Source organism: Macrosteles quadrilineatus, unplaced genomic scaffold (assembly GCF_028750875.1).
Source record: "Macrosteles quadrilineatus isolate MER2022 unplaced genomic scaffold, UCM_ALF_1.0 Scaffold_1__1_contigs__length_201487025, whole genome shotgun sequence".
In the NCBI taxonomy this organism is placed as follows: Eukaryota; Metazoa; Arthropoda; class Insecta; order Hemiptera; family Cicadellidae; genus Macrosteles; species Macrosteles quadrilineatus.
Window position 1 is genome coordinate 154,199,763 of NW_026542594.1, and position 25,913 is coordinate 154,225,675.

The 25,913-nt window shown below is 34.5% G+C and overlaps 1 protein-coding gene across 2 annotated transcripts in view; it reads left to right on the forward strand.

Moving 5' to 3' along the window:
- Positions 1–23,696, forward strand: part of LOC128987778 (RNA helicase aquarius) — an 83,344-nt gene extending 59,648 nt beyond the window's left edge. For both annotated transcript variants that reach the window (XM_054408807.1, XM_054408798.1), the window contains 22 exons: positions 2,143–2,256; positions 3,151–3,254; positions 3,737–3,848; positions 4,399–4,612; positions 6,618–6,666; positions 8,010–8,107; positions 9,178–9,315; positions 10,150–10,367; positions 10,545–10,714; positions 11,158–11,289; positions 11,842–11,973; positions 12,536–12,605; positions 13,419–13,639; positions 14,254–14,443; positions 14,822–14,946; positions 19,035–19,195; positions 19,532–19,799; positions 20,298–20,469; positions 21,455–21,625; positions 21,951–22,148; positions 23,158–23,337; positions 23,493–23,696. In XM_054408807.1, the coding sequence (XP_054264782.1) occupies positions 2,143–2,256; positions 3,151–3,254; positions 3,737–3,848; positions 4,399–4,612; positions 6,618–6,666; positions 8,010–8,107; positions 9,178–9,315; positions 10,150–10,367; positions 10,545–10,714; positions 11,158–11,289; positions 11,842–11,973; positions 12,536–12,605; positions 13,419–13,639; positions 14,254–14,443; positions 14,822–14,946; positions 19,035–19,195; positions 19,532–19,799; positions 20,298–20,469; positions 21,455–21,625; positions 21,951–22,148; positions 23,158–23,337; positions 23,493–23,645 (3,390 nt within the window). In that variant the 3' untranslated portion in view covers positions 23,646–23,696. The remainder of the gene's footprint in view (positions 1–2,142; positions 2,257–3,150; positions 3,255–3,736; positions 3,849–4,398; positions 4,613–6,617; positions 6,667–8,009; positions 8,108–9,177; positions 9,316–10,149; positions 10,368–10,544; positions 10,715–11,157; positions 11,290–11,841; positions 11,974–12,535; positions 12,606–13,418; positions 13,640–14,253; positions 14,444–14,821; positions 14,947–19,034; positions 19,196–19,531; positions 19,800–20,297; positions 20,470–21,454; positions 21,626–21,950; positions 22,149–23,157; positions 23,338–23,492) is intronic.
- The last annotated feature ends 2,217 nt before the right edge of the window (positions 23,697–25,913 follow it).

Sequence of the window (25,913 nt, forward strand, 5' to 3'; positions counted from 1 at the left end):
TTGCCGCGATCGCGGGAAATCATCACAGATGTTGCTGCAATTTCAGGAATTTATCTCAAATGTTGTTGCAATCGAAAGACATGATCACTGATGTGGCTGCTATTGCAAAAAATTATCACGGAATTCAAAGGCGGGGTTTAAGTTAACTAGCAGGTATGAACAAGTAAGTTTTCTCTTTTTTTTTGTGGCAAGTTTCGTCCTGGAAATGTTGTATTTTGAACCTGAAAAACCCTGGAATTGTCCCTTGTGTAAAAAAAAAAACATATTTCAGCTATTTGTTTATTCAATATTTTGGTGAAAGAAAATATTAAATGCTAAATAAAATAGTTTTTGACATTTTTAATTACCTACATCAACCACTTAAGTAGCTAATTCAAATTATAAAAATTTTATGGCTGCCATAACTTGCTTAACTTAGTTACAATTTTTTACAAACAAAGGTCTCTTCTACCTTCACATACATGAATTATAAAAGCAAGTTGCCTTGATTATACCACTTTTCATAAAGATCGGTTGGTAAAATCCAAAGATACCCCCGCCGCAGCAAACCTGCAAACAAAGTGAATTGTCATTTGCCTGGTTGAAGTGAAGCTTTTTAATACTTAATTATTGCCTTCAACTTGTCAGATTTATTTATTTCCTTAAATAACATTAGGTTTAACGAGTAATTAGCCGCTGCTTCATGGAGGGTCATAAAGTGGGGTTTTTTGTAAAATATTAATTGCTTACCTACTATTAAAAAATGACCAAGTTTTATCAAAATATATTTATAAACAAGCTACAGTTTTTCCAAAAGAATAGCATGGGTCTTTAAAACTTACAATTTTTCTTTCTCCCACTATTAGTATATTATATGGAGAAATTATAGTTTTTTTCAAAATTTTTTAGTTTGAGTTTTGAGTGGATATATGAACCCAAAAAGTGGTTTTGGAAGTGATGTCTGTCTTTGTGTGTGGATGTGTACAGAGATATAGACCACACTTGTAGTCTGATTTTGATTAAATTTAGTATGTAGGTAATCCATGGTATCTCCAAGCATTTATTCCACTGTTTTGAAATTTATATTTTCCATAAACACCCATAAAATAACGGAAAAATCAAATTATCTTGAAAATTACCAAATGATTTATGTATGGATTTTGATGTTTTAGTCCTTTAAATTCTGAAAAAATTGTGTATTACTTCCATTGTTGTAAAAATTACGCTTCATAAGTTATATTGTAACTTATGAAAGTTGGATTTAAAAAAATCTGGTTTTGATTAAAATTAGAATCTTATGGTTCCTATAATTCTAAACAAAATACAGTAGTGTATGTAGTAGTGTATACTTTATGAGGGTCAATTCAAGATGGCGGCTAAGGCTAAACATGCTAAGCTAATGTTTCAGCTAAACATGCCTCTATGGTAAGGGCTCTCAACACTAATCTGTTTCCAATGATTGTGTGCTTTGTGCGCTCTTGTTATATCAGAGCTTGCAATGGATAGGTATAAATGAATGTGGGATAAACTATTATCATTCACTATTGGTTAGTCAAAGCTATTATTTAGAAGCTAAAATCACATGTAAAAAAGGCTAATTTAAGGATTTTCAAAATGATTTTGTAAATACTTAAAGGAACAATTACGGAGTTTTAGTTCATCCAGGGCATAGTTTGGATCTTTGTATTTTACAGTTCATTTCAACTTGATAAGCACTTTTTAATACACCCCTTATAAATTTGAGTCGTAGGACAAGAAATAAGGTATTTTCAACTAGTCAGCCCTAACTTATTAAAAAAACTTTATTTGAAAAACAAAGAATTATAGACTACTATAAGTCATTTATTGGCTGTTTATTGGTGTAGCTATCATTATTGGTTAATTCGAAAAAAGGAATCTTGGAAACCTCTGCAAGCTCTTCTCGCAGCGCTGTTCAATGGCGCAACATAGCTACTGAAGCCTGAGCTGAGATTTCCGAGCTGAGGTGGAGCACACCCTTAATATATCAGCACCCTTTTGTGATCCCCAAAATCTAAACATTCCCGGTTTGATAGGAGAAGACACCGCCCCTATGCTTGCCTTGACCTTTAGTAACTTGGAACAGTTAGTTATATACAGTGTTTGGTCGTTACAATTATGCTAAGTTGGCAATGATTGTTGCAGTTGCTGGACGTACTCAAGTTCTACTCGAGGTTCGAGATCAGTGATGAGACTGGAGACCCGCTGACTGATCATGACATGACTCAGATACATTACAACAGCATCACCTCTCTACAGGTAAAAACTGCTCATTATACCACATCTGCTTAGCCAACAATAGACACTAAACTGTTTTACTAGAGTAGCTGTTAGCACAGAATAGTGTAGCCATTATGACACTACTGCTAAGTAGTTACTTGCAGTTTATTGCTGTACTTGAGTGAGATGTAACAGAAATGGTACAACGAGGAAGTGTTTTAAGGATACTGTATGTGTTTCTCTCTACCCTTCCTTCTCTAGGAATGATGTGCATGTGCCAGAGCAAATAGCAAAATATTTAATGGGCACTATGGGGAGCGAGCTGGTCTAGTGATAGAGTGCAGGACTCAGTCCCAGAAGTCCCAGGTTCAAATCCCGCAAATTACCAATTGATTTTTACCACAACCTCTAGGCCTAAAGCAACGTGTAAAACGATTCCTTGCTAGAACCTAGTGTCCTAGGATGTGAAGGGTTTTTTACGTTCCGCCTTCACATCTAGGACACTCGCTCTAACTCAGAACCATCTTTTCACATTACTGTACCTACTTAAGGCTAGACCTTGAGAGTTGCGACATTATCACTTGGATAAAATACATTGGTGATTGGAGGGGTTTGAACCCAGGACCTTGGGGATTGAAGTCCCAAGCTCGATCACTAGGCCAAGAAGTGAGACATAAATATCCATTAAATATATAATAACTTCTACTGATTCTACAATTGAAGTGAAACATGTTGTGAACAATCAAATGAAAGCACCTTGTGGTAAGGTACCTATATTTTTATTGATTTGTAGTTTGACTATTCTAACTACATAATAAAAAATATGAATGGTTTTTCGACATTTTGGTCCAGTTTTTTGTTAATTTCCGTCTTCATGTTTCTTTGTTTAAACTTGATTTACTGTACTTTTAAAATACAATTTCATCTTCACAGAAGGCAGCATTCGCCAAGTTCCCTGACCTGCACAGCTTCTCTCTAGCCAATGTTGCCAGTGTAGACACCCGGGAAGCTCTTCTGAAACATTTTGGACCTCTTGGGTTTGTATTGAATGCAATATAGAATACATTATTTTACTTAAATAGTCTCTTCAGTTTAGTGTTTCCTAATTGAAATTTCAATATTGTTGACCTAGTTGTTAATTATTGAAATGGTTATTTATTATTTAAATATTTATTTTTACTACTCTTAGTCTATGACCACACTAATTTTTAACTCTACATTATAAGATAAATTGCATTTTAGAAAAGAATATTCTGTGACGGATAAACTTATTATATGGCATTACACCCAATTCATTATACATAAAAACACAATTCAGGCTCGGCTTAGTCAATAATCTCAAGTCCAAGCACATCTAGTACTAACCAATACAGGTCTCAGTCCAACTAATTCAATGGAAACATCAAATGTTTCCCTCTGCATCTTATTAAATCCTTTATAATATATTTTTAAAGTGTTCTCATTTTTAAAAGTTTTTTTATCAAAGAAAAATTACAAATTCAAACTAAAATTGTTACAGCCAAGAAAAGTTACGTGCAATTGCAACCTACCTCAACTTGGTTCCGCCTCCTGAGAAAGAAGAATTGGAAAATTGGTTCCGCACTGACCCAGAATTTCTTTTAGAGCTTTTGGTAATTATTTTGATTATTTAAATAAGTCAACGAATCACATGAAATAATTTATATAGGCCTACTTAAACAATAAGGGGTTTCTCTGTAACATACCTTTTTTACACATTGTACTTAAATGATTTATACCATTGATGTATAATTGTTTTATCTTATGATCTAGTGAAGGAACTAATGGTAACTAAATTTGTAATTTCCTTTAGGGCTTTTCCTCATTTCCGTTTAATTAATATTTAGGCGACTTCTATGAAAACTGATTTTAAATCGGCTACTGTTATTGATCATTGTAATCTAAGTGAGGTAAATCACTCTTTTATGGTTATTTTGATTTATTAGTAGTTATATTCAATTAATAACTGTCCCAAACAAACATAAATGCTTTGAAAATAGAAAGGGTAGAATTGTTGGTTTTTCTTAAGAAACGTTTTGAACCCTATTAAAATGTGATCATGAGTTTCTGAATTTTACTAATTAAAAGAATTTTTAAATATCTTGGATTACTCCTCAGAGGAGATTATGTGCAATGTCTAAGGCATTGTAATGTGTGTTGTAGGTCTCCAGACATGAGCGTCGTATTTCTCAGCTTGAGGAACTCAACAGCATGCCGCTGTACCCAACTGAGGAGATCATCTGGAATGAAAACATCGTCCCTACTGAGTACTTCTCTGGTGAAGGCTGCCTAGCCTTGCCCAAGTTGAATCTACAATTCCTAACCTTACATGACTACTTACTCCGTAACCTAAATCTCTTCAGACTTGAGTCTACGTGTAAGTAATAATATGTTTTTAAATTTAACACCTGTGATCCTTTAAAATTTCACAATTTCAGTACACCAAAATTAAATGTTGAGTTGGTTTTTTACGAGTTACATGGTATAACAATTATGTATACTGAACATGTTTATGTGAAGAACTAGTATGCCTTACTGCTGCTTCCAAGATAAAAGTATTTTTTATTAGTGAGCCTAATAGCTAATTATTTAATGTTATTTTGCTCTTGAGCCCATTGAATATCAAAGCTTCATTTAAAATTGTTTTTAAAGAATTTGAGTAAAGTGAGAAAACTAAGAGTAAACTTTGTAACTTTTCTTCTTAATGCCTTTAATAACAGTAAAAAAAACTTCCTTTTATGCCAAGCATGCGAGCTTTAGGTTTAGGACAAAGTCTTACATCTAACAAAATAAAATAAAATTTATTTATAACTAGCTGGCCCGACAGACATCGTCATGTCCTAGTGGTTTTATGTCAAATGCTCGTTCAATTTCAAGATGAGCTCGTTTGCATGGCTCAATCACGTCCTGGTTGAAGTTCGTTCGCTACGCTTACTCACCTTTAGGTTGGAGCTCATTTGCTGCACTCACTTGCCTTCAGGTTAGCTCTTTCGCTACGCTATCTCGCCTCCAGGTTGAAGTTCGTTCGCCACGCTCACTCACCTTTTGGTTGCAAGTTGTTAGCTGTTGTCATAAATTTAAAAAAAATAATAGTGCTGCACCCTGTTGGTAAACCTAATAACTTTTTAATGCTATTAAACATCACAGAATCAAATTGTTTAGTTGAACCAGCTGTTAAGATTCTTTAATTCCATTTAAATATGAGTACTCATAAGGTTAACATGGGAAACTTCAGAACCACTGGGGCAGAGCCCTTTTGACGGATCTACACCAAACTTCACACAAACCATCCTTGAATAATGCTTAATAATGCCTGAGAGTTTCATTATAATCTGTCGAGCGGTTTCGGAGTCCATAAAGGACAAACAAACATACTTTGGATTTTATATGTATAGATTATTGGTCTATGTTCTATTTCAGCCTGTAATCTATCTCTATACAACATTTCACCAAAATATTTTAGCCGTTCAGGCGTGATTGATCAGCCAACATCCAATAAAACTTTCACATTCATAACATTAATTAAACATTGATTAATTTGCAAACAATAAATTTTTAGAAATTAACACGTTTGCTACTATTGCCACAGACCGAGGTATACATTTGAATCTTACACATAGACCGGCTGTCACTTGGTTAACAGTACACACAGACCACGGGAGAAATCCTGTAAAACAGTGATCATTTACATTGTAATACGCTGCAATCGTGTTTGTAAATAATTTATTCTTGTTTTTTTGTATTTTTCATAAAATGTTGCAATGTTGCATATTTGCGACGCCCGGTCTGTAGCGATGACAATAGTTAATTTTTTAATAATTTTCTTTAAATAGAAAAAACGCCGCATATATGTGACAGTTCATTTTTGTTTTTGTTATCAAAGAATCTCACTTGGACAACTAAAAGTCACTAAGTAAACATGACGGAGCGGAGACTCACTAAACAAAATCACGTTCACGTTCTTTGAGGTTATACGCGCAACAAGTGGACAGCGATGCAGCAAAGAGAACACAGTTTTGCCAACTGTCTTATGACGTTACTAATCATCATATTCACAGACCAAGCGACGCGTATATGCGACAGACATTCCTGTAGACCACTGCAGTGATTTTAGGGCTTTCAAATAGACCGTTGCAAAGATATACGTATTTTAATAACATTAGAACCCCGACTCAAATATGCGACGGCAGTCTATGGGTAGAAACCGGCCATCGCATATGTGCGTCGCTGGTCCATTTGAATGAAAAATTTCGTACTATTGCAGTAGCGAACGTGTTAAGTTACATCGTTTGACTTGGGAGAAGATGAATTTTCCATTATTACTGATTTTAGTTGTTTTCTTTTTCTGATCTGGTGTGAAAACATATTTATTTATGTTTCAGATGAAATAAGACAAGATATCGAGGATGCAATTAGCAGATTAAGCCCTTGGTAAGTTTTAATTACAATATGTCCTAATATAAATAGTTTATGGAATTAGTGTGATTTTAAGATGTAAACCACTAAAATATTGACAGACAATCTAGTTATCTACTATTTAATTAATTGGCAATACCTTAATAGTATACTACGTTACTAGCCCGGTAAGTGGTGTTTTACCGTGAGAGCACGACAGTCGTACGGTAAAGCTTACTGAGCGAGTAACGAACGATACTTTACATCATACTACACAGAAAAATAATTATTACATTTTAAACTCATAACACAATTTATTTAAGACATAACATAAATATTATAATATTTGCATATTTCAGAAAATACAATAGTTCATTGCAATTAGCTGTTTAATCATCAGCTGACTAAGTGCATGGTAACAATACATTACATTACTAGTCCTGAAAATAGGTGTTTACCGGACGAGTGTGGTCGTTCCCGTGCGGAACAAAGTCGAGTGCGGGATTACCATACGATTCCAGTAAACACATTTTGGACGAGTGATGTATGATATTTTTTGCCATAGTACTCTAAGCTAACTTAACAATAAAAAAATCTGTACAAATCCTTTTACATTCCCACCGACTAAAGAACTAAGATCTAAGAGAGGTTATGTTTTTGTTTATAACCACTCCTTGCCAAATATAATCAGCTGGTTGGTGTCCGGTAAAAACTCATTACAGTACAGTAGTACTTAAGGAAACCCCATTTGATTAAGCTGGTGGCAAACAGCTGTTTTCTGTACTAAATCCTTGTGTGGGAAGTTTGTTAAAACAGTGTAGTATGATGTGAAAGTACATTACATTCTTTTCCGTGTGTAGGCACGGCGAAGGGCAACTTTCCAGCCTATCAATACAGATGGAAAAGTACCTGTGTCTTTGTAATGATGTAAAATAGTTTTTGAACTTTAAATGTTTAATATTCTATCCTTCAACAATCATAACTAATTGGGATCCAATTAATAGTTTTGACTTTTGTAAAATGTATTAAAGCTTTGAATTTTTAACAAAAAATAAAGTTAAAATAAATAATTGGATTGTTTTTGGTCTAAAACAATGGTCTACACTACAGTATTTTATTGTTTGTATCCTCCATAAGTTGTATACAAAATTAATAGTTTTAAATTTATTTATTTCATTCATTATAAGACTATTTTTCATTTACAGTAAAATGGGCAACTATTTGGTTATGGTATCTTTTCACTTTGTCACTTTAAAAATTCTGTAGATGAAGAATATTTTCTTTTCAAGGAATATTTTTTCATACCTATGTTTGTTTGATGGTAGTTTTGATTGAATCGAGGAATTCTTTCTGACGATCAATTGTTTACGGTTTTCTAGGAAGGCTGAAGATGGCAGTGCATACTTCGGTGGCTGGGCAAGAATGGCCCAACCTATTGTCAACTTTGCAGTAGTTGAAGTTGCCAAACCCAACATAGGTACAATACTTTATTCATGCATTCTTTCATTCTTTAATATAACCTGATTCAGTGGTTTGACCTGTGTTTAAAGTGTAGAAACTCTTTCTGATAATGTATATATTTATGGAGGCAAACCTGTAAATAAGCTGTGCCACTCCAAACGAACATTCGACGCTATTTTTAAATTTTCATTTATCAAACAAACACTGGTCTGAGTCACCAGGTTCAATGAACTCTTAGCCTTTCCTTTCAACTTCTTCTTTTACAAAGGTCATAAGTTCAACATTTCACGTTTTTCATCTAGGGTTTGATAAATTTGTTTTTGTTAAGCTTAACTTGAGCAGTAAGTTGATCATATTGATCATATTGGATGATCCGGTTAAATAAGTTATTAGTGTCATTAGTTACCATCCCTTAAATTATTGTTTAATTTGTGAATGTATAGTGTAAAGTAAACATTAAACAACCTGAATAATTAATTTTGATTTCTATTCTTCTTCAAATATATTTTGAAAGCGCTGCTTAAGTTTATTGATGTACGGTTTTAGAAAAGACTACTTAGGGAAAAAGTGTTGTTTCATGATTATTACAAATAAATCACAATGGTATTATGGAATCTTCAAATTTCTTGTAAATTACCAAAACCTTAACAGTAAATAGAATATTTACTATATTTTTACTGAATAATATCTACTTTAGTCGCTTCTTTAGTCTTCATTTGAAAAGTTCAAACATATTCTATGGGAAAAAGACATTAGAAATTTCAATGATCTCATCAATATACTTGGAAGTTAATTTGAATAAATAAAAATAATATAACCTGTCCATTCATAATGTAGTGAGTTTTGTTTTGATTTGGGCCATACTACCGAGTCTTGCAGTTTGTAATGTCTGAGTAAAAGCAACCTACCAATTGAAACTGTATTACCAGATACCAAGTTGCTTTTTCATAACCATAATGTGGTTTACTGTATTAATGTTATTATTTATATCGTAACTGATTAATTTCATTATCTGCAACCTCAGAGATTTATTAGTCCAGCGTAGATCTGACCTGTTTGCTAATGGTGGTGGTTTGTGTATGTTAGGTGAGAAGAAGCCATCGCGAGTGAGAGCAGACGTCACAGTCAATCTGAGTGTCCGCAGTGAGATCAAAGCAGAATGGGAGAACTTGCGCAAACACGATGTCTGTTTCCTCATCACTGTCCGGCCAACACTACCCATTGGTAACAATTAGAAAGATAATACTAAATTAAATTTAATACAGTTTTGTTACTTAAATACATAAAGGTTTCACCTTTTTTTATGTTTTTGGTACAGCTTGTCCGTAACATATTGTTGTAGGCATTTAGACAAAGAAAGAAACAATTAGATTTTCTCCACTCAATGTTGTAGTTGCAGTTGCAAACAATATTTAATCATTATTGTTATATTTTTGCAAATCATTAAAATTGAAGCAATGTCTCACACAATAGGTTATTCTTTTAACTACAAGGTTTGTTATGCTATCAGCAAACGTTTAATTTTCTTAATTTTGTAAAAGAATGGACAAAGACACTGTTGATATCATTTGTGTATCATGTGTATAGTATACTGTCGTTTTAAAATTTTCTAGAGATATAATTCGTAGGCATAGGTACTGTAACCAAGTTACAAGATGGCCCCTGGAACTTGGCCTAGCAATTTTTTGAAGGCGTTACTGAGCCGGCAAACCATTGGAAACATACACTTAAAAGGTTTCAAAATATTTAGCCAGGAAATTAAATAAAGCCCAAATTTTAAAAATAGACATATATTTTAATTATAACAAACAACTTTTTACATATTCTTTCTTGGAGTTTCGTTAGTAATTTATTAAAAACATGCCTGCTGCCTGGAACCAGTAAAACGCCTTCAACTTTCAGCATACTTTACTCAACTCTGCATTGTATGTTTGGCCAACCAGGAGGCCATCTCGTGACTCGACTACAGTTCAATACCCAGCTCCCCACCCTCTGTATGCAGTTGTGGAGGTGGTTTCCTCTATTGCTGTCTCTGTATCAATGTCAATGTGTTGTCAGGTACCAAGTTTGACGTGAGAGGTGAGTTTCTCACACAGAGTGGCCTTGTGTATGTGAGAGGCTGTGAGATGGAAGGTATGCTGGACCAGAACGGCCGTGTGATAGAGGACGGCCCCGAGCCTCGCCCCACGCTGGCTGGAGACAGTCGTACATTCCGAGTGTGGCTTGACTCAAACCAGTACCGCCAGGACATGGACCGCGCCAGTCAGGGCAAGGAGGTATTTATATTTATATGTAAATTTTTTCCTTAAAATACGTCAGTATTCATTGTACATGAAATTAAACACATAGTTGGGTATTTTCTGTGTATAAAACAAAGTTTGAAAATAATTAGAATATTTCATATTTTTCACATTTTTTAATGGACACAAAATAAAATTGCTAATTTGTTATAGGATGTCTATGAGACTTTCAATATACTGATGAGACGTAAGCCCAAGGAGAACAACTTCAAAGCAGTATTGGAGACCATCAGAGAACTGATGAACACTGAGTGTGTGGTGCCGGACTGGCTACATGACATCATCCTGGGCTATGGCGACCCAGGTGCAGCACACTACACTGAGTAAGGGTCGGCCAACTGTAGACAAATTGTTTTATGCTTCAAATGTATTGCTAATATTTAAATAACTCTAGTTCTGATCCAATTTAAAAGAAAAATGTATGCGGTGAGCTATGACATGTAAGAGTTGAAACTTACCTGTAAAGAATTGAAAATTATTGTTTACATTGCAAATAACTTTGAGCTGTAAACATAATACAGCATTTTTGGGTCTGACACTATTATAATTGCAGTCGCCATCCATGTTGACACTTACCTTGCATTTTGCCCCTAGATAGAGAAGTAGAATATTTGTTAAAGTTCGGAAAGAAAAAAATATCATCACACTCTTTCAGATTTTGAGTGCAATCTCTTTTGTCATTCATTGATCTATCCTCTTATAGGACACCCAACATTTAGAGGGAAGTTTATACTATGGAGCTATAATCTTTTATTGTTTGTTTTAGGATGCAAGATGAAATAGCGACAATGGATTTTAACGATACATTTCTGGACATGGACCACCTTAGAGCAAGTTTTCCAGAGTATGAAATCAAAGTCAAAACAGACAACCCAAAAAAATTAATTCCTCCCTTCAGGTTAGTTTGTTGTAACTAACGTTACATTTTTGTTGCTGTATTTGCAGCTACTACATGAAAGTTAATTTAAACTTTAAATGATAATGTTGTTTCTAAAGTTTGAATTACACATTATAGTTATGCAAAAAAAACTGTAATGTATTTTCCACCACTCTACACTTTTTAATCAAACTTTCCACACAAGGATTTAGTCCGGAAAACAGCTATTTGCAACCTACTTAATCAAATGGTGTTTCATTACATACTACTGTACTGTAATGAGTTTTTACCTGACACCAGCTAATTGTATTTGGCAATGAGTTGTTACAAACAAAAACATAACCTCTCTCTTATAGGTTATGAGTAATGATTGTTAGTCCTTTAGTCGGTAGGAATATAACAGATTTGCACAGTTTTGTTTTTATTACAGTATTAGGTTAGTTTTTTTTTATTGTAGTTGTATGGCAAAAAATATTGTACGTCACTCGTACAAAATGTGTTTTCCGGACAAGTAAAGCAATGTATTATTTATTATTTATTTTTCACCATGTATTTTGTTATTTGCGCCTGCAGATTAACTTTTGAAGATGTGCTACATAAACACAACAAGGACAAAGATGAGGAGGAATCTATCAAGAAGTCCATTGTTGTGGAGCCTCATGTGATTCCAAGTCGAGGGCCTTACCTCTTCAATGAGCCCAAAAAGTAAGCCTGTATCTTTAAACAACAAGGGCAGCAGTTTGTCAAGCTGCTCTCTTGCACCTATGTTATCTAACTCCATGTATTTCATTCAATCTAAAAGTACTACTTTGTTTGAAGTTAAATTTTATGAAAATTGGTTTATGGTTTATGGGAATTGGGGGATATTTGCAAACATTTCGATCTCAATTTGTTTGTTTAAATCCTCCAAATACTGTAAAAGTAGTATAATAGTTTGAAAGATTTTTATAAAAAAGAAAAACTACATCGCTCAAAGAATATAAGTTTTAAATCCAAAGAGAAGCTGTTTAGGAAACCAAATTTGAAATTTTAGCATTATTCATCTAAACTTATTTCATTTTTAATGCATAGATGTTTTAAAGTGTTGTGTAATTGTGTTTCCATCACACAATCTTTTACTGTAGAACGATGAGGTATTATCTTTACTACAATGTCTCTAGAAATTCAACTACTTCAAAATATAAGTTTATTATTAGTTTATCTTCATCTCTCATTAATTTTACATATTATGCACAGTCATATAATTATTATTATTGTAATTTTTCAGGAATGCCATTCTTTTCACTCCTACCCAAGTAGAAGCTATCAGGGCTGGTATGCAGCCAGGCCTCACTCTGGTAAGAAAACATTTGAATTGTAACATATATTTTGACAGTAAAAGTAGTTATTAGTGTGAATAAACATTATGCAGTGTAATAAAAACCCTACTAATGAAAATATAATATTCAATTTTTTAGTTGATTAAGTAAATCAGTAACGGCTGTTGGACATTCAGTACTGAATTAACTTAATTTTCAGTTAATTTTCAATAACCCAGGCTGTCAAATTCTCAAACCTACTGGATTTCATACTGGATTCCTACAGTGTCTACTAACAAGTTTTAGGTCTGAAAGTTTGAGGTTGTTTATGTAAAAGACATGCCAATTTCATAATAACAGTACATTCTACTTTATCAAGTTGTAAAGGTAATGAATCAGAGTGTTAAACTATTCCATAGTAGCCATTTGTTATGGCCAGAACATTAGCCTACTGTGAGCTCTGCTTGGTCCTCTGTTCCGTCCTGGGAAATAAAATTGGCCAGCAACCTCATTTCTCATGTCAAATCGTATAAGGGATTATAGTGTATTTAATCAATCATTTAAATTGCCCAAACGCTTGTACTGCTTATACTGAGCCATTCGGAAAATGTCTGTCACATGCGGCATTTAACTGCAAATACACATTGAAATCATCAAACATTATTTGTAATCCGTTGCATGTAGACTACCACAGTTAAAAGTGATTGTGATTGTACTTAATTGAATTCTAATGTCGTAAAAATCCCCAATGTATGAAGAGCATGGTTAGGGAAGTGATTGGTTTTAGTTCAATATTCTTTGCCTTTCATTATATTTTCACTGTTTTCAACCGTGTGATTATTTTCCACCCAGGTTGTAGGTCCCCCTGGTACAGGGAAAACAGACGTGGCTGTGCAAATAATCTCCAACTTGTACCACAACTTCCCAGCGCAGCGCACGCTGATAGTCACCCACTCCAACCAGGCTCTGAACCAGCTGTTTGAGAAGATCATGGCACTAGACATTGACGAGCGCCATTTGTTGCGTCTCGGTCACGGAGAGGAAGCTCTGGAGACTGAGAAAGACTTTAGCAGGTTTGTGAACCCACCGGGTAGCTGATACGATAGTTGTGGTCAGCAAGCAGTAATAATTTAACTTGCACACTACCCTGAAGAAACGGGAATTGGCAACATGTTAGTGTGTCCCCAAGATGATTGTGTGTGTTTCAAGCACTTGTATATGTGTGAAAGTTAGCGTGTGTGTTTTTGGCGATGCTTGGACTAAACCAACATGAATGTAACCCATAAACTATCTTTACTTAAGACAAATTTACATATTCTGCATGCATGTAATATGGTAGGTAGGTATCACATTATTGTGTTTCCTACTGAAGTACTATGCTTATGGCCAATGCGTGCACTAAACAAGGCTATTCTATTTATTGTAAACGATAAATCTTTGTTATTAGACTTTTGTGTGAGATTGTTTTTTACACAATCTCAGGCTAGGCCTAGAAGTTGCACTTGGATGAAATGCATTGGTGATTGGCAGGATTTGAACTCAGAACATCAGGGATCGAAGTTCTGTGCTCTACCACTAAACCAGCTCGCTCCACAATGTAAATTATATGAATTCTTTATCATTCTGTGCTGTGAGTGCTGTGATGTGTACAGTGTTCAAGTTACGTAATGTTGTGGTGACTGTGTAGGTATGGACGTGTCAACTATGTGTTGGCCAAGCGCCTGGACTTGCTGACAGAAGTACAGAGACTACAGGAGAGCCTGGAGGTAGCTGGAGATGTAGCCTACACCTGTGAGACGGCTGGTCACTTCTTCCTCTATCAGGTGCTGGCACGGTGGGAGATCTTCCTCGCCGCTGTCCGGCCACAGAATAAGAAGGTTTGTTTTTCCAAGGTTCATTGACTTTGCTGTGCAAACCAAATCTGTCACAGTTCTGATTCGTCCTTTAGTGGCTGATCTAGATTTAGGCTTTTATCAACCATAATCATATCTGCCAGGGGCTCAGATTAATTAATCTTGAGAGAGGCTCAAATTATTGCACAGCACAATGTGAATGGTATGTTGTGAAAACAACACAAAAACACCCCATATGAACTAAAAACTGGGCCTTTATTCAATACTGAATTTACCATATAGATTTTAAATTGTAAAATGAGTATAAATCGTTTATCACTATAAGATATCAGTTGTTTTAATTATTCACATATATGAAACACAGTTTTATTAAATTTTGATACCATCACTTTATGCTTGCAGACAGTACCTATCAAACTGATCAACGATGAATTTCCCTTCCATAAATTCTTTGACAACGCTCCCAAACCTCTCTTCAAAGGTCGTAGCTATGAAGAAGACATGGAGATTGCTGAAGGGTGTTTCAGGTTAGTTGCATTATTGCTTAAATTTTAAACTAAAGTAATATTAATTCTATTTTTCTTTTTAATAATGTTACGATCAAAGGAAAACAGCGCTGGAAGGATTACAATATATTACTTTTACTCTTTTAGTCTTACTAATCCCCTATTGCTATGTGTTTTTTTTTTTTGGGGGGGGGTACGCAGACTTCTCACAGAATACCACAAGGAAAAAATGTTTTCATAAGCATAAGAATAAGAATAAGAATCATTTATTCCATTGATCTTTTTACAAAGAAATAGGACACGTCATATACATTACAAAATAATCATCCAAATACAATCAAGTTTCTGATACATCCAAATAATATAAAAAGTACAATTAATTAGGTATAATCGCTTATTTTAATTAAAATTTACATCAAAATTACACTTTATAAAGTCACTTATGCTGTAGAAAGGATTTTGAATTAGCCAATTATAAATTCTATTTTTGAAAATATTGTAATCAACAAATTTTGCACTATCAGGTAGTTTATTAAAAAAGCGAATTGAGTTAATTTTGTAAGAGTCACCCGTTTTAGCCAATCTATGAGGTTTCATGCTGAGCTTGCCTCCACCCCTAGTATTGTACTCATGAGTGTCAGATCTAAGGGGGAAAGAATGCAAGTTTGACTTGGTGTAGAGTAAAACTTGAAAAATGTACAAATTAATTACTGTTGGAATTTTTAATTGTATGAAAAGAGGTGGCTATATTTACACTCCATAACCTGTTTCCGCTCTTTCCCCTGACTCATTGCATTCAGGCCATAACCTGGCAATGAATGTCGGCATTGGATATGTTTCATGTAATCAAAAAACGTATCACTGAACTTATCTCTCACACGGCGGGAGGTTCAATGATTTGAACAATTTTAAAAACACACAGCGAAGCATACATATCAGCTACAGTACTGCAAATGGTGTCATTCTGTTCACAAGGTAAGCAGCATGAAGCCCTGTAGTGGTGTAAATGCGATCTACGGAGCTATAAGCAAAATTGGCCCAGACTTAAACAACTGCCTATATATTTCTTAAAGAAATTATGAATAACGATTTTTCTCTATTGCCCATTGTACTATATGTAAATGAATGAAAAAAAAACTCTTCTAAAGCTCAAATTTTGTATCAGTCAAATATGTAAAACAAAATCCATAGTATGAGTTTGCAAACCAAATTGATTCGAATTGGAAGCATTTTTGAGTCTGTTTTGACTAGGGGTGTGCGATGCATCGAAAATGCATCGAAATTTCGATTCGATTCGATTCGATGCATCGAATCGCGATTCGATTCAGTGGTGGTCAAAAAACGATTCGATTCACGAGGGAGTCAGTATCCATATACGAAAAACGCCTGCAGAAAGTCAACGCAATACCCGCAATACAGGAGCGCGTTGCTGTTGCGTTTCCTTTACGAAGGCGTTCTTATTTAATACATTCTTTGCATTAAATATAGCTTTAATTGTTTTATATTTTTTTGTTTTGACATTGCAAATGATTAGAGGTTTTGTTTTTTGTCTTGATGTAAGCAGTGTGTGAAATATTTTACTACTGTGACAAAACAACAAAACAAGGTAGGTTACTCCAAAATCATTTTTAAAATAAGTCTGAAAAATTGTTACTTAATACTTAACTAGTAAGATCAATGTTATAGACTGATACATTTGGTATTTTTGTTAGGTGTCTGTCGGTCCCCGTCCCCGAATTTTTGTTGGGGCAAAAGAAAAAAAAGAATAATTTATTTCCAAAGAAACACTCTTATATTATTATATCTATTACAGAGGAATTAAAATGTTCAAATGAGAATTAAAAATTAAGTTGGCTCACGACCTTTAAGAATAAAGACACAACAGAGCAATTGCCGCACTGCCACTAGCCAGAGCCAGGTCTAGTCGTCTACTGATAAGAGTAACAAGACAAAAGCCGTGACGCAACACTAACAGTGCAAAGAAAACAAAGTCAAAAGAATAGAAAGACTATTTATCCAGACATACTAGTATAATCATTTATTGTTCATTCAATACCTAATTAAAAATATATTTTAGTATTTTACATAATAAATTATAAACAAAAGAAATATCTGATATAGTGAACAGATCTGTATCTTGGTTAAATAGGGTTAAAAAATATATTTCTAAGATCCAATACAATATTTACAACTCACAAATTACATTGAATTAATTTCTTTGAAAATAATCTCTAACAGTTTTGTGTTTTTGAATAAAGAAATATACTTCTTTGTCTCTACTTCCTTGTTTCATCACTTGCATTTTGTCAGCAATTGAAGCAACTGGGTAGAAACCGGGTGGTGTAAGAGGGGAGGGGGAGGGTCTATGACCTTGAATTCACACATCGTTGCCCGGGCCTGGCTGGTGAGACTGATTCATTGTTTTTGTTGACACTACTACCCTTCCTTAAGAGAAAAAGGCCATGCTGTTCCAAAAACATTGAGGGTAGTTTAAAAACATTGACCTGTGTTGCCAAGGGCACTAGAAGATAGCATTTAACTTTCTTGTCTCTTGATTTAATATTATTTTAATCTTCTATATATTATTTAAGAGTTACTTTTCGGGTACCTAATTAGTTGTGATATTGTTTAGCTTCATTTTATGCATTTTTAATTCTTTTCATTCATTAGCTATCAAAATCAGTTGTTTTAGGATTTTAATCTCTTGCAGTACCGGTAGGTCTATACTACTGTATGACATGATATGCATTTTTTAGTCCTTATTAATGATACCATAAACAATGTTTGTATGTTATTTACTGTTTTTGAGTTTTATAGGAAATTAGTTTACACAATATCTTTTCTTCAATGAGTTCTCCACTTGACATGTTGCTTCTAGCCTATTACTATTTTAGGCCCTATAAAAATAATGCCTACGTAAAGCTGTAGGCCTACTGATGCCAATAATAATTCTTTATTTATGATGATGTAACAAATAATGTAAGTGTGAGGTTATTATACTAAGGAGGTTAGGAGGCAGGGAATGAATGATACATGTTGCATGGTGGAAACATATTATTTTTATTTTCTTCTTGCTTGCAGTCCTGAAGCCGGTCCACAGGCCCTAAACTTGTGATATGTAAATTTATTTCTTAATGGTCTTTTTATATTAAATTCCATTCAAATTTGTTGTAATTTAGCTACCGGTACCTATTTAGTTATTTAAACAGTTATTAAAATGAGAATGAATGTCTTGTTAAAAAAATATTTTCTTCTTTCTTGCAGTTGAGCCAATTCCAAGTAAAAATTATGAAATAGGCAAGTAAAGCAGCTCACTGGTATTTCCAGCAGTTATTCTAATACATATGATTGAAAATAAATATTTTTTCACCTAAAATTCATATGTAAGTATGAATAGGCCTAATACCACATCAACAAAAATTTGTATTACACAAATGTGATAAATTTTAATTATTGTTAATCCACTCAATTGACAATTATGAATAGAAAAATACCGTATTGCTTCGAATCGAGTTGCATCGAATCGAATCGAAAATCTTTTGAATCGAATCGTTGCTTCGAATCGAAAATTTTTTGCTGCTTCGCACACCCCTAGTTTTGACAGTAAAAATTTGTTTTAGGCGTTTTCACAAAAAATATGTTCTATATCATTCAATCCAGTCCAAGCAGACAAACAATTAAACATACTCATATTGTATTATCTCACTACCCCTATTGGTTACAGAGAAGTATTAAATGCAGTTATGAATCTGCATTAGCCCTATGAGAATAAATTAATTAACGTAGAATGCTTATCTATGGTTTTATCTTCTTTACATTTTGCACAATTCTTTATTTCACTGTAGGCTTCTAACATTCATTTTATAAACAACGCTAAATACTCATTGAGCTTAATGTTATTTACGTGAGGTGAGGGTTTAGGTCTAGTTTCATTTTTTTTACCACTTACAAGTTCAATGACATTATTTCTCATTCTCTTAGGTTTGCTACATCAATGAACTTATATAATATCCAACTTACAATGGTTCTCTCATTCAGGTAACCAACTCTTACAAAAACTCTTGCTACCAGTTTTCTTTGTGTAATTAAAATCTATTGACTATTCCTAGGTATATTGAAAAAATATTCACCCAGCTAGAGGAGTTTCGAGCATTTGAGTTGCTACGCAGTGGACTCGACCGTTCAAAATATTTACTTGTGAAAGAAGCTAAAGTTATAGCCATGACCTGTACTCATGCTGCATTGAAGAGAAAAGAACTAGTAGACTTAGGTGAGTTTAAAAATTACATCTTTACATTGTAATGAGCTGTGTAACCTTTACTCACCTTCTAGCTTTACAAAATTAATTTTTTCTGTACGTGGTGTTGCAAATGAAATTATTGTACTTATTATTTTTCTATAGAAGGGTTTATTGATTTTGACTTAAACATGTTTTTGCTCTATTGATTATCGGATCTTATTGTTTTGCAAGTTCTGACCATAATGTGGCTCTGTAGTCTAAGGATGTAATGGTTGTTCCGTATTTTTATTGGACTGTAATAAAACTAGAAAACCTTTGGTACAATAAGGAAAGGGGAGAACAAACCTAATGTGAGTATCTGTACAGGATTCAAATATGACAACATTCTGATGGAGGAGGCAGCGCAGATCTTGGAGATTGAGACATTCATTCCATTGTTGCTGCAAAACCCCCAGGACGGGTTCAGCAGACTAAAGCGGTGGATCATGATTGGAGACCATCATCAGCTGCCTCCAGTCATCAAGAACATGGCCTTCCAGAAGTACAGCAACATGGAACAGTCCCTGTTTACCAGGATAGTGCGGCTCGGCGTGCCTACCGTGGACTTGGACGCCCAGGGCAGGGCAAGACCTAGGTTAGTCACTTTCTTAACTGTAGTTTTATTGGCATCAGTTATGTAAGAATAGTATGTTCTGTTAGTATGAGGATAGTGATTATGGTGTCTGTAGTGATGACACACATTGTTTTTACTTTGTTTTAATGGTTATTCAAATAAAAACTACATTTTAGTGGTACGTGAATCCAACTGGCAGAGTATGGTAACATTTGGGAGGAGTTTAGGTAGCAAACTGCCGATTGAAAGTTTAAAGGTGAGGATGAAAATCACTCCATCGAGAGTTTTATTTAGATGATACCACCTCTAACGGTACACTTATCGGATGAATTATGTTGGTAACATACAAAATTATATGTTGGTGAACTGTGTCTCACTGTGTCTACAGTAATCGAATACATTAGAGTAACGATAAGGTATACCATAAAATCATAAAAAATTCTTGAATCAAATAGCAAATATTTTTATGTTTCTTTTCTTTATGAATAAGAACAGTGTATATACAATTTTCATTTTCAGCATATGTAATCTGTATAACTGGAGATACAAGAAGCTTGGTAACCTGTCACATGTGGAGAATTGGTCCATGTATCGAGTAGCCAATGCAGGATTTGCCTACGACTTCCAACTCATCAATGTTGAGGACTTCAATGGTGTCGGAGAGTCAGAGCCCAGTCCATACTTTTACCAGGTAGGCTTACAACTACTTTCAGGCTCTTTAAAGAACACATAGTGGAAAATACTTACTCTTACTCTCAGGGCCATGCATATCTAAGAAGATATTTGGCCGCACCAACAAAGCCTCTCCATCTTGCTCTATCCTCTGCATCCTCCTCAGTTGCTCTTAGTTGCTCCATGTCTTTCTTTACTTGGCTCCACCATTTTTGTTTTGGCCTTCCTCTCGGTCGTCTTCCTTCGGGATTTCTTAGTAAAACTAATTTTAACTTATTTTGCTCCTCTCTTCGTAAAACATGTCCAGCCCATCTAACTCTTCTACACTTAAATTCACACACCACATCTGGATCTCTGTAGAGTTCTCTCAGTTCTCTGTAGTGTCTCTTCCTCCATTCACCACCTTCATAAATTGGTCCATAGATTTTTCTTAAAATCTTATTATCGAATGTGATTAACTTCTTTTTTATTTGGTTTCCATGTTTCAGCTCCGTATAATAATACTGGGCTGATTATTGTCTTATAAATTCTAACTTTGGTGTTTTTTGACAGTAACTTAGAGGACCATAGTGACATAGTGGAAAATAAACAGTTCAAAATGTCAGTTTAGTTTAACAATAAGCCTGGTATGCCTTTGTTATTGTAATGTAACGTTTAAGCCTGACTATACAACTGCTACAAAGAAGTTTTTAAAATGTTCAGAAAATTTTTTCAAAAATTTAAATGAATGTTCAAGTTTAATTATTTTTTTGTTAACTACAGTGCTATTTTCTTAATGATGGTTTTCGCTGTAATCAAGTAACTAAGACTTTGTTGTCTGTAATTGGTTCAGTTAGCTTCAAATAAAAAACCTAATTCTTAAGCCAAAAGATTTGCTAAAAGTTGACAAAAACATAGAAATGTAAATATTTTAAGGTTAAGAATCAAAATTCTGTGAGCCCATTATAATTAAACTCACTTAACAATTCTTCAACAATAATTTTTTTTTGTTCGCAAACATACAGAATCTAGCAGAAGCAGAATACTGTGTGGCTGTGTTCATGTATATGCGACTGTTGGGTTATCCTGCTGAGAAGATCTCCATCCTGACCACGTACAATGGCCAGAAGCACTTGATACGGGATGTCATCAACATTCGCTGTGCTAGTAACCCTCTCATTGGCAGACCTCACAAGGTAAATTCAACATTATCTAATAGTAGAGGAATATAAACTCCTGAGCCTCGATAGTTTAGGATACTTTTGTAGCAATATTTTCTAGTTGAACATTTTAACCCAGTTTGAATTTGAAAAATGAATTTTCCAGAGGTAGTTGGCTTTTGCCAATCTAGTTTTTAGGCATACAAGTCCCTAATTCCAAACTTTAGGCAAAATCCTTCCATTGGATTTCAAGATAAATTTTACAAAGAAACAGCCATATCTTGTATTAGAGTACAGGAAAAGTCCCCTAAGTTATACGGTGTAAGAAGGTCTGGCTCAATGAATGTATGTTTCTGTGCAGGTGACAACGGTGGACAAGTACCAAGGACAACAGAATGACTACATCCTGCTTAGTCTGGTGAGGACCAAAGCTGTGGGTCACTTGCGAGATGTCCGTCGTCTGGTAGTAGCCATGTCTCGAGCAAGACTGGGTCTCTACGTGTTTGCAAGGGTCAGCCTCTTCAACAACTGTTTTGAGCTCACTCCTGCCATCCATCAGGTATCTGTTTATACTTACATGCAACACAATACTACAGAATTATTTGCTGTTTTCAAGAGGCACAAGCAAAATGTTCTGAAGTTCTGGTCAAAAATATCAATCCAGTTACTGCTCAATTCATAACATAAACTATTGTATTCCAAGACAGTTTGCTCTCATTGGTACATTGATGCACTGACCTCAACCTCAACCTCAAGCATTTGCAGTATTTTTTCTTTCCATTTAATTTTCATCATGTTGGGGTTTGTTATATTGAGGGATATACACAGATAATTTGTTAAGTAGAGGTTTAATTCATAACCTAGACGTTATGGTAATGATACATTTTTTATATTGAGGTGACTTATATCAGTCGGGATCATCAAACCTTTGTTAAATCAAGGTTTTTAAAATGGTTTGTTCATTGCGTGGAATATACATTGTGTCCTATTGAGATTTCTAGGGGATTTAAAAAAATTGTTATGTCAAGGAATTTGTTTAATTGAGGTTGTTTATATGGAAGTTAGACTGTGCCACTAGTCCTCACTGATCATCGAAAATGTATTTTAAAATGTTACTAATTATTTTACCACGATAATTAATTTTTTGTACTAACTCTTTTAACATTATTAAGTGTTTCAGTAGTTTAGAATTGAATCTATTGAATCAGGGGAGCGAGCTGGTCTACTGGTAGAGCGCGGAACTTCGGTCCCTGGGTTCAAATCCCGCCAAATTACCAATGGATTTTACATAAGTGATAATGCTGCAACCCCTAGGTCTAGCCTGAAGTAATGTGAAAACAATCCCAGGCTTGTGTCTCGCGTCCTAGGAAAAAAAAATTTAGAATTAACTATTTATGAAAGACCATCCAGAGGTTTTCCAAAAGCATAAAAATTTCAAACTTCACTGAATACTTTCAGTATACCAAGGGCTGTGCAGTAAAGCCTTTGACTTTTAAAATTGCAACGCATGTAAAAACAATTGAGGGTTCATTTGATGTAAAATATTTGCTAATAATCCTTTGTAACAGTTGACTCAGCGGCCGCAGCAGCTGATCTTGTTTCCCGGGGAGACGTATCCTACCCAGCGACCACACACATCTTCCCCCCCTCCCACTGCTACTCTCGCTGTGCAGAACATGGCTCAGATGGCCACTTATGTCTACGACTACTATATTACAAAAGTCCAAGCTATGAAGACTGCATTTTATGTAAGTAATCTTTACAGTTGCTGTATTTCTAATATATTAGTTAAGTGCTACAGGTGCTTTCTAAATATTGGAAAAATTAAGATTGCACAAATTTCATCTCTGTCTTATTCTGGTCATCTTAACACTACCATGACTCTCGCTGTATTGTTATGTAGGATGCCCAGAAGGTTTGGACTGCGCCGGCCTCTCACCGTGTGGTGCAACCTCTGAGGAAAGTTCCTGCTCATCCTGGCGCTGACTTGGACACTGATAGTGAAGAAGAAGAGGAACGAACCAAAGAGAAGGAAACCGTCATGGAAACTGACTAAGTATTATAGTTTTGTACATAACTTAAATTTAATAAATTTTTACTCAAAATAGCTTTGAATGTGTGTTTTTTACCTGAATATGTCTTGATGATTTCTCATTTTCCGATTAGTTTTTTTTTACCACACCTAGATGTCAAAGATTTTTTTTGAATTATTTTGTGACCAAAGGTTGTCATTGGAAATTAATTTAATAATGTATCTTTAGTATATTTTATAGGTTAATGTTAGTAGTAACTAAGACTAATTCAACTATTGTAATGTTTGGTTTTGTCGTTTTATTTGTGTGTTTTTTTTTCAGAATAATTACTCAAACACCAGTTGAACTAATTATCTAGAGGATTTTTCTATTTCTGAAACTAAATGTTAACCCTATTCAATATTAGTACTCCCTAAATAGTCTACAATGAAATGTCAATATAAAACTGTTCAACCAAACTTTACGTAACCAATAACAACAAAGCCAGTCACTGATAACCATAAAAATAACAGATATCATGTTGCAACCGATGTGTTTCTTTCAAACCTCAAGCTTATCTTGCCACCAAGTACAAAGTCTAAAATTAAAATAAATGTTTACCCAATATTTTTAGTATAAAAATTTATCAGTTTGATTGTTTTTAAGAATGTAAAGTATTACCTTTAACTATCTTTAGAGCTAGTTCTTCCAACCTCACGTGTATATTGAATCTTTAGGTCAAAGTTGTTGCTAGTTTTTTTATTAAAATTAAGTTAGTTGAATTAGAATGGTAGATGTTAATCAAGTAAGGTTTGGTAATAATTTCTCTGAGATAAAAGACTCTTGAAAACTTGACACATACCTTGTCAGTGTGGATGAGCCTTATCATGTGTCAATGCAAAGTCCTGATAGCTTCATAGCCCTCTTTGGTTCTATCCTAAATTACAGACTGCAGATTATGGATAGTGTTTTGTCCCATTGGTTTTGAAGAGGTTTTGATGCAAACTACTAAAACTCAGTCAGTAAAAAATCACTGAATCACTAGAAATCAGTTAGTGAGTTGGTGGGTCAGTCGGTAGCGTCGCGGACTTCGGGCCCAAGGCAGCGATGTCGTGGGTTCGGATCCTGGTCACTGCCGAAAACATTTTATCAGTACAGATCACCTTTGTACTGTACCGGCTCACTCCTTGCTTTGCTGTATACGATCCACGCATGGGCGGTTAGTCTATGTGTGTGGAGTTAAATGGAGAGACCGCCAACCTCTATTAAAAAAAAAAAAACTTACAACCCAATCCTTAGTCAACGCTAGCAGGTCGCTTCAGCCCTCAGTTGGCAGTGTTCTTTCCTTTTTTGTACAAGGTGGTGTCATCTACAAACAATAAAGTAGATGATTAATCATAGAGGATTGACCACCATTGGTTGGGGTATACCAAGGGGGAAAATCCACACTCTTGAGGAGGTTCCACTTAGAGACACAAACCAAATGGTTCAACACTGTTCTCACGACTCTGTACTTCATAAATAAAAATTACATAAAACCTGTAAATTGTCGTGAAAGGGGAAAGAACTAAGTTTTTTTAGACATTGTATAACAGCCGTGCCAAGAGCTGGTGATTTATTTTCAGTAACACTATCAGTTGACCAGTCAGTACACTGACTAGGTCAGGTCAGGGTTAGTGCTTGTGTTGTCAGTGAGCAGTGCAAAGAGCTTGTGATCTAGTCATGTGTTCCTCTATGTCAACTCTATCGCTCTTGGTTCTTTTTGGTTGGTATTTGTTTTTTTTTTTACCTTTTGAAGTTAGTATCCTGTTACTGTTATCTTTTTACCTTTTTGGATAAAATAATAATTTGGGAGGTTAATAACATTGTTATCATTCTATTTTACGTAGCACCAGTACATTCAAGAATTTTTCAACTTGATTGGAAAGGTTTACAACATACTTTTTGAAAGTCAAGTATTTGTATGGAATTTATCTTTATAATGTTTTCAGTGTGCCCTTTTTATGGTATAGATTTGATCCATTCTTCACATTTTCTAATCTTTCTTTATATTTCATTAGATATATGCTGTTACTGTTAGTAATACCAAAGATTACATATGCTAGGAAAAATGTTGCGTAGCATATGTAATCTTTGGTAATACTTTTAATGTTGCATGCAGACTTTACATCATTATCACATCACTTTACATCATTATGTAAATTCTGAAGTATATTTAGTTTTAGTTTTAATATGGGTTTAAAGGGGTTCTTCCTAGCAGCCTGAATTTCAATTCAAGATGGCAGATTATATGGATTGAAATATAGTTTGGG